At 39.9% G+C, this 8,337-nt stretch overlaps 1 protein-coding gene across 1 annotated transcript in view; it reads left to right on the top strand.

Annotated features, from left to right (window-relative positions):
- Positions 1-370: 370 nt before the first annotated feature.
- The window catches only part of LOC113228310 (microtubule-associated protein futsch-like), a 20,899-nt gene continuing 12,932 nt past the window's right edge, over positions 371-8,337 (top strand). The window contains exons 1-3 of the mRNA XM_026461570.1: positions 371-543; positions 759-3,539; positions 3,825-8,331. Coding sequence (XP_026317355.1) covers positions 453-543; positions 759-3,539; positions 3,825-8,331 — 7,379 coding nt within the window. The 5' untranslated portion in view covers positions 371-452. The remainder of the gene's footprint in view (positions 544-758; positions 3,540-3,824; positions 8,332-8,337) is intronic.

Below are 8,337 nucleotides of genomic sequence, written 5' to 3'. Positions count from 1 at the left end.
TACAGCCATGATATATTATATATGAAGAATTTCAAAATACTAAAAGCACTGTAGAATTTGAATTTATCAAATTAATTTAGTGAAATATAGTTGAATTGCAAATGTTGATTTTTTTTCCTACATTTATTTCAATCTCAAGCGAAATACATTCAGACTTTTAGAGCTTCAAATCATTTTGCTTAATCTCGATGTACATATAAGAGAAGAATAGAGCAAATAAATTTTAAAAATCTATTATGCGTGGGCGTAATTTATTACCGCCGACTTTGCTAATGCGCTTTTTAATTTGTAATCGGAGAAAGTATATTGTTCCGTTAATTAATTGCTCATTTAAATGCTTTCATTTGACACGTATATCCTGATTTTTCCAGGAACGACGCGCTCTAGCCAGTCCAGACGGTGACAAGGACGCAGATCCGCTGCTTGTGTCGCTGTTGCAAGAAGGCTCCGACATGATGGCGGATCTCCGTCACCTCAATCTGAAACCTCAGCACTGCTACCGCAGCCCTGAGCCCATCAATCTTTATCATAAAGTTGGACATGGTACGCTAACTTTTCCTTGTTTTTGCTTCTACGCAATGTCAACATTATGTAAAGAAGATTAAGGTGTGCTAATAAGAAGAGTGGTAATTTTAGTAGAAACGTAGAGTGCCGAACCTCTAGCTTATTTTTCTTGAGTTCTTGTGTTTCTTCTGGTACAATCAATCTTGCAAAATTGAGCAGATTTATAATGCTTACAAACTGTTCTTTTGTTTCAGGAACACTCGACTTGTACGTACTTAATCCGTCCAAGGACTCGAAATATGTTCGTGAATTCCTTAAAAAGTGGCATAATAGTGAACGAAAACTTTTCGAAGGTGCAAGTGTATCTGGTCAATTCAATTTTCCAATTCCGAACCTGGTGTCAATATGCGCACTTCTCGTGTGGCGTCCGGCTAACCCTGATGACACGATTACGAGGATAATGTTCCCCGGATCCACGCCGCAGCACAAAATATTCGAAGGTCTAGAAAAACTAAAACACTTGGAGTTTCTTCAAACTCCAAAGTGCACTGGACGTCAGATGGCAGCATCAGCTCCGCCAACTCCACCAATAAATACCGTCACTTCTACAAAAACCACAAAAACGATATTAAAACATAGTAGGGAAAAGAATATCGTGTCTGAAAAAACTGAAAAAAGTGAAAAAACAGAAAAAACAAAAGACGACAAATTTATAGAACCGGACTCTTCACCGGCTAAAATGAAAAAAGATACAATTAAAGTAGAAACAGACTCAAAAAATATTATTGACAATAAATTGCTCAGTGAACTCGTAGACGGCGAAGAGAAAAAGATTGAATCAGCTTTGCAAGAAGCTATTACTGGGAGAGTAGAGACTAAATTAGATGAAAAAATTGCTCAGTATGAGAGCACTGTGATAGATGGATTGCCTAAAAAAAAAGAAGTGCTGAAGAAATCCGTAGAGAAAAAAATTAAAAAGGCAGACAAGACTGATGATACAAAAGATATTGCAACCAAAACAACTGATACAAAAAAAGAAGACACTGAATCTAAGACTAAATCTGAATCTAAACGAAAAGTAGAAAGTAGGATAAAATCAGAAATGATGGCGTCATCGATAACAAGAAGTAAGGTGAGTCATAGAACTATGCAGAAATCTGCTGATAAACGAACAACCATGACTCCAATGGATAAAAAGGCTATGGAAGACAAAAAATCTCCACCAACCACACCAAAAAAGATTGTAGATCCAAAAGTAACTACGTCTACAGCCCAATCCGTAATTAAAGATCGTGTTAAAGCTAAAACAAGGAAAACAAGTCCAGGAAGTACCTCAGCAAAAAGCACCAAGGAAGCAGCAAATCGCAGGGTTGCTGAATCCAAGTACAAGCAAGCGTCTCCTAAACGTGACTTAACACAAAAACCTCCTGAAAAGAAAGAACCGAAACCAAAACGTGAACCCATTTCAAGAAGACCTCGACCCTTAGCATCACCAGTCAAGGGTCTCAAATCTTTGAAAAGCCCTTCAAAGTCTATAAAATCAGTTAAAGATGATTCGAAACTAAAGGGATTACAAAGAGTTAACTACGAAGACATATTAAAAGAAGCAAAAAAATCCGATGAAGATACATCCAAATCTATCGATGATATCAAACAACAAGAACTTGATGAAAAAGAGGAGCAAGAAATCGTTAGAGAAATCGAAGCAGTATTTAACAGAGACAGCGAAGCCGAAGACAAAGACAAAGACTATGTAGGTCGTTCAGATATTGAAAAAATTACATGCTTGTTAGATGATGCTAAGACTGAAACAGCTGACGGTGAATTTGAAGAAGAGTATTTAATTATTGAAAAAGAGGAAGTGGACCAATATACGGAGGACTCCATCGCCGACCGCGAAGACAGCCATGACCGGGAAGAGGAGCTACAAAAACATATTAAAGACACGGAAGAATCGGAAAAAAAAGATGAAAAGGCCGAAGTTGAAAAAGAAAAGACTGATAACTCAAAATTGGAAGTTGAAGAAATCAAAGAGTCTAAACAGGTAGAATCCAAAGAGCACTCAGTTAGCGTAGAAGAAAAACAGGATATAAGCAGTGAAAAGAAAACTTCTGATAGTAAAAGTGGAATCATTAAGCCCAAAGACTCTCTTGAACTTAATATTGTCCAGGAATCTCAACCTGATGAGAAAATATCGACTACTATTGAATCTGGTGCTACTACAGCGCCAACATTACCAGAAGATGAGAGAATCACTTTAGATGAAATCAAAGAAGATCAACAGGTAGAAGAAAAACACATAAAAGAAGAAACAAAGGAGACCGTTCCTACACAAACATTAATAGACGCTCAAAAGCCGACATCCTTAGAAAAAAGTCCAAAACAAATACAACCACCAGCACCAATTAGAGAAATAGTTAAGACTCCAGATGAAGTCGCTGATCTTCCACTCCACGAAGAAGTAGACTACAGGACTTACGAAGAAAAAAAGACACCAGTTGATGAGGACGTTTTCAAACGAAAACCTGATATAGGTTTGGCATCTGAATTAAAAGTTCCAAAAGACCTGCCTCTTCCTGATCAGGAAGTTGCTCCGTCTTACAGAGGAATGAAAGCCATTCAGGATGATGTCGTAATCAAAACTGTGGAAAGCGCTTCACATCCTGAACTCGTTACGGTTACACCAGGCTCAGCGCCAGAATCGCCAGTGTACCCCGAACAAACAAAAATATCAATGCTCCCCGGAAAAAACTTAGAACCTGTCAAAGAATTCGATGATGCGGATTACAACTACGGACAATTTACAGAAAAATTAAGAGAAACTCATATTACAACACTAGATTCACCTATTAAAGATGAAATCGTCGTAATCGATGAAATTTCTTGTATGCCTGACAAAATTCCATCAATACCGGAAGACGTAGAAAAAGAAATTGAAGAAGCTCGTAAGCTAGAAAGCGAAAAACTTCCACTAAGTCCAAAAGATGTAGAGAGAATAGTAGCTGATGTTGCAGAAGTTTTGAAATCAGAAAAAAGTCTTGAAGAAATAATGGCTGAAAAATCACCAACAGTGCGCCAAAAATCTCCAGATATATTCGCGAAAATTGAGACTACTTTAACAAGCACTAGTGAAGCTACTACAGCTCCTGTTATCAGTGAAATAAAAACCAAACAGGAAATTAAAGATGTTAAACAAAATGACATAAACACAAAAGTAGAACAAGAAATAGCTGATCCACTTATCAAGGAAATTTCTCCTGTAAGATCAATAACGTCGGAAGAAGTCAGTGAAATATCGGATAAGACAGTTTTGAGTGAAGGCAAAAGATCAAAACGGGAAATAAAAGAAGAACGTACAGTAGAGACTAAATCACTAGGAAAAACATTGGAAACCTTAGAAAAAGAAATACAAAATACTTGTCAACTTGACATTTTGGAACAAAATCTGGAAGAATCTACAACAGAAAGTAAGAAAGAATTGAAAAGTCATATAGAGAATATAGATAATGAAGTTTGTAATATTTTAGCAAAGAAGGAGAGTCTTGAGTCTACTGTAAAAGAAATTTCCGACAAAATAGATACACTGCAAGTTGAAGCTGAGGACGATGAAAAAATGCCCGAACGAAAACTGAGTATAACATTAGATACAGCGAAAACTTTAGAAAGACTTGAAGAAAAAATGGCCGACCTTAAAAAAAAGGAAGAAGCATTTTCACAAAGATTATTACATGATAGTAAAATGATTTCTAAAATTGAAAAGATGGAACCAAGTCCAGAAAAAGACGAAGTAGATCACAATGTACCTGATGATCCAAACGAGATCTCTGAAATTCAAGAAACAGACGTAGAAAAAATAACGAAGGACTTTGAAACGAAGAAACCGTTGGGCGAGAATATTAAGACCGAAATTTTGGCTTCGTCGAAAATAACTGATGACGATAATCTACCAAGTCCTGATCTTGTAGAAGACGCTGAACTAAGTGATCAAAAATTTAAACTGGTTAAAGAAACAGAAGCTCTAAAGGATAATTTAAAGACTATAACCGAAATTATGTCCGAAGATACTAAAGATTTTGTTGAAAAGTGTAGTGAATTACCACAAAAGTTTGATGCTCCCAAAACCGATGCTATTAAAATTTCTGAAGACCTGTCCAGGAAGCTATCGGTGGAAAAAAAAGAATTACAATATGAATTTGAAACGAAGCATGAAAGCTTGGAAAAAAATAGTAAAGATGCTTCTGATCAGTTTATTGAAGAGGCAGAATTCATTTCTGGCACACTTAATGAAAAACAAGAGGATCAATACCCTAATGACAAAGAAACAAACGCCAAAAAAGGGTCTAAATCAGTAATGGGTAAATTTATAGGCAAGTTTGATGAAAAATTAAGTGTAGCAAAAGGATTTTTAAGTGAAACTTTCAGTACCAAAGGTAAATTACCCAAAGACGAAAAAAGTCCAAGCCCTGTATTGCCCGAAAAGGTCAAAATTACAGATATGACGTCTACCGCAAAACTAGATGAAACGCAAAGTTTGCTTACAAAAGAAGAAAATGAGTCATCGAAGACACCATCTCCAACTAAATTTGAGAAAGAACCAGAGGAAAAAATATCTTTATCTAAAACACAAGAAAAACCACAGAAAGAAAAAACGCCGACTGAACTAGACAAGAAAGCTCCTTGCCCTGTGCCTATTGACGAGAAAATACCGAGTGAGAAGACGCCGTCCTCCGATAAAATAGACGAGAAAGCACCTAGCTCTGTGCCTGTTGAAGAGAAGACTCCAAAAGAGGCGCTTTCTCCCGCTATGCTTGATGAGGAAGCACTTAGCCCTGAGCATGCTAATGACAAAATTCCATACGAAAAGGCGCTTTTGACTTCAAGATTAGACGAGAAACCACCTAGCACTGTACCCACGGCTGAGAAAACTCCAAGCGAGGAGGCTATCTCTGCCGCTAACCTTGACGAGAAAGCACCTAGCCCTGAGCTTGCTGATGACATAACTTCTAGTGAAAAGCCGCTTTCTCCAGCTAAACCTAATGAAAAGGCACCAAACACTGTGTCCGATGGCAAAAAAATTCCAAGCGAAAAGGCGGTATCACCCGCGAAGCTTGACGAGAAGGTATCTAGCCCTGTACCTGTTGACGAAAATACTTCAAGCGAGAAGGCGCTCTCTCCCACTAAGCTGGAAGAGAAGGCATCAAGCATTGTTGCTGATGACATGGAAACTACAAAAAAGAAGACGCTATCTCCTGCCAAACTTGATGAAAAGACACCGAGTACTATGCCCACTGACGAGAAAACTCCAAGTGAAAAAGCATATTCAAAACCTGACGCGAAGGCACCAAGCACAGTACACACTGATAAAATAGCTACAAGAGATAAAGCATGTATGCTATCTGACCTTGACGAGAAAACAACAGCCAGTGTGCCTGTTGACGAGAAAACACCTAGCGAAGAAGAGCACCCTCCTTTAAAACTAGATCAGAATGCACCTAGCCCTGTGTCCGCTGACGAAAAAACTCAAAACGAAAAAGCTATTTCTCCCTCTAAACATGACGAGACGATACCAAGCACTGTACATGGCGACGAAATAACTTCAAGTGATAAAGCCGCTATGCCGTCTGAACTAGAGGAAAAGGCGCCTAGTCCTGTGTCTGTTGACAAGAAAATACCAAGTGAAAAGGCGCTGCCACCCACTAAGCTTGACGACAAGGCCCCTACCCCTGAGCTTGCAGACGAGGAGGCTCCAAGTGAAAAGGCATCTTCTTTAAAATTGGATAAGAAGGCACCAAGCACTGTACCAGCTGACAAGAAAAGTCCGAGCGAAACTGCGTTATCTCTTACTAAACCTGACGAAAACATACCAAGCTCTGTACACGCCGACGTAGCTTCAAGTAGCAAAGCTTCTCCGCCGTCTGAACTACACGAGAGGGTTCAAAGCTTTGCACCTATTGATAAAGAAAGATCAAGTGAGAAAGCGCTGTCTCCCGCTGAACTGGATGAAAAAGCACCTAGATTTGTCTCTGCTGATGAGAAAACTCCAAGTGAAAAAGCGCCTTCTCCTACTAAAATAGATGAAAAGGCACCTAGCAGTGTGCCTGCTGACGAGAAAATTCCTTGCGAGAAGGCAGTTTCAACAGCAAAACTAGACCAGAAAATGCCTAGCACTGCGTCCACTATACAAAAAACTTCAAGAGAAACGGTGATTTCTTCTGCTAAGCTTGACGAGAAGGCACCAAGCCCTGAGCTTACTGACGACAAAACTGCAAGCAAAAAAGCACTCTCTCCTACTAAACCTGATGAAAACGTACACGCAGATGAAACAACAGATAGTGACAAAGCGTCTACGCCATCTAAAATAGACGAGAAAGCGCAAAGCTCTGTATCTGTTAAAGATATAACTCCAGGCGAGAAGATACTCTCTCTTACTATATCTAATGACAAGGAGGCAACTAACCCTGTGCCTGTTGACGATAAAACTCCAAGCGAAAAGGCGCTGTCTCCTACTAAGCTTGACGAGAAGTTACCTAGCATTGTATCTGCTTCCATGAAAACTATAAGCGAGAAGACGCTATCTCCCGCTGAGCTTGACGAAAAGACACCCAGTACTATGCTCGCTGACGAGAAAACTTTAAGCGAAAAAACGCTTTCTCCTACAAAACCTGATGAGAAAGCACCAAGCACGGAACACACTGATACAATGGCATCAAACGATAAAGCGTCTGTGCCGATTAAAATTGACGAGACAGTACCTAGCCTTGTGCCTGTTGACGAAAAAATACCAAGTGAGAAGGTACAGTCTTCTTTAGAACTGGATCAGAAAGCACCAACCACTGTACCCGCTGACGAGAATACTCCGGCAAGCACTGTTCAAGCCGATGAAATTTCAAGTGATAAAGTGTCTGTGCCGTCTGAACTACATGAAAAGGCTCCTGTGTCCGATGACGAGAAAACTGCTAGCGAGAAGGCGCAGTCTCCCGCTAAACTTGACGATAAGATGCCTACCCCTGAGCCTGCTGACGAGAAAACTCCAAGCGAAAAGGCGCACTCTCCTTTAAAACTAGATCAGAAGGCACCAATCAGTGTGTTCACTGATGAGAAATCTCCGAGTAAAAAGTCGCTTTCTCCTACTAAATTTGACGAGAAGATATCAAGCGCTGTACACGGAATAACTTCAAGTGACAAAACGTCTATCCCGTCTGAACTAGAGGAAAAGGCACCTAGCCCTGTGTCCATTGCCGAGGAAACACTTCGTGATAAAGCGCTATCTCCCACCAAGCTCGACGATAAGGCATCTACCTCTGAACCTGATGACGAAAAAACTCAAAGCGAAAAGGCGCACTCGCCATTAAAATTAGATCAGAAGACACCATGCACAGTGTTTGCTGACGAGAAAACTTCAAGCGAAAATGCGCTTTCTCCAACTAAATCTGACAAGAAGATACCAAACACTGTACACACCGATGAAATGAAGTCAACTGACAAGACGTCTGTGCCGCCTGAACTAGACGAAAAAGCACCTAGTCCTGTGTTCGATGACGAGAAAATTCCTAGTGAAAAGGCGCTGTCCCCTACTAAGCTTGACGATAAAGCATCTATCCCTGAGCCTGGTGATGAGAAAACTCCTAGCGAAAAGGCGCTATCTCCTACTATATCTGACGAGAAGATAGCAAGCACTGTACATGCTGACGAAATGTCGTCAAGTGACAAGGCGTCTGTGCCATCTGAACTAGATGAAAAGGCACCTAGCCCTGTGTCCGAAGACGAGAAAATTCCTAGTGAAAAGGCGCTGTCCCCTACTAAGCTTGACGATAAAGCATCTACCCCTGAGCC

This window comes from Hyposmocoma kahamanoa, unplaced genomic scaffold (genome assembly GCF_003589595.1).
Source record: "Hyposmocoma kahamanoa isolate Upper Pololo Valley unplaced genomic scaffold, ASM358959v1 226, whole genome shotgun sequence".
Classification (NCBI taxonomy): domain Eukaryota; kingdom Metazoa; phylum Arthropoda; class Insecta; order Lepidoptera; family Cosmopterigidae; genus Hyposmocoma; species Hyposmocoma kahamanoa.
Note: the sequence above shows the minus strand (reverse complement) of the source record. Positions and strands in the feature narration are given on the sequence as shown.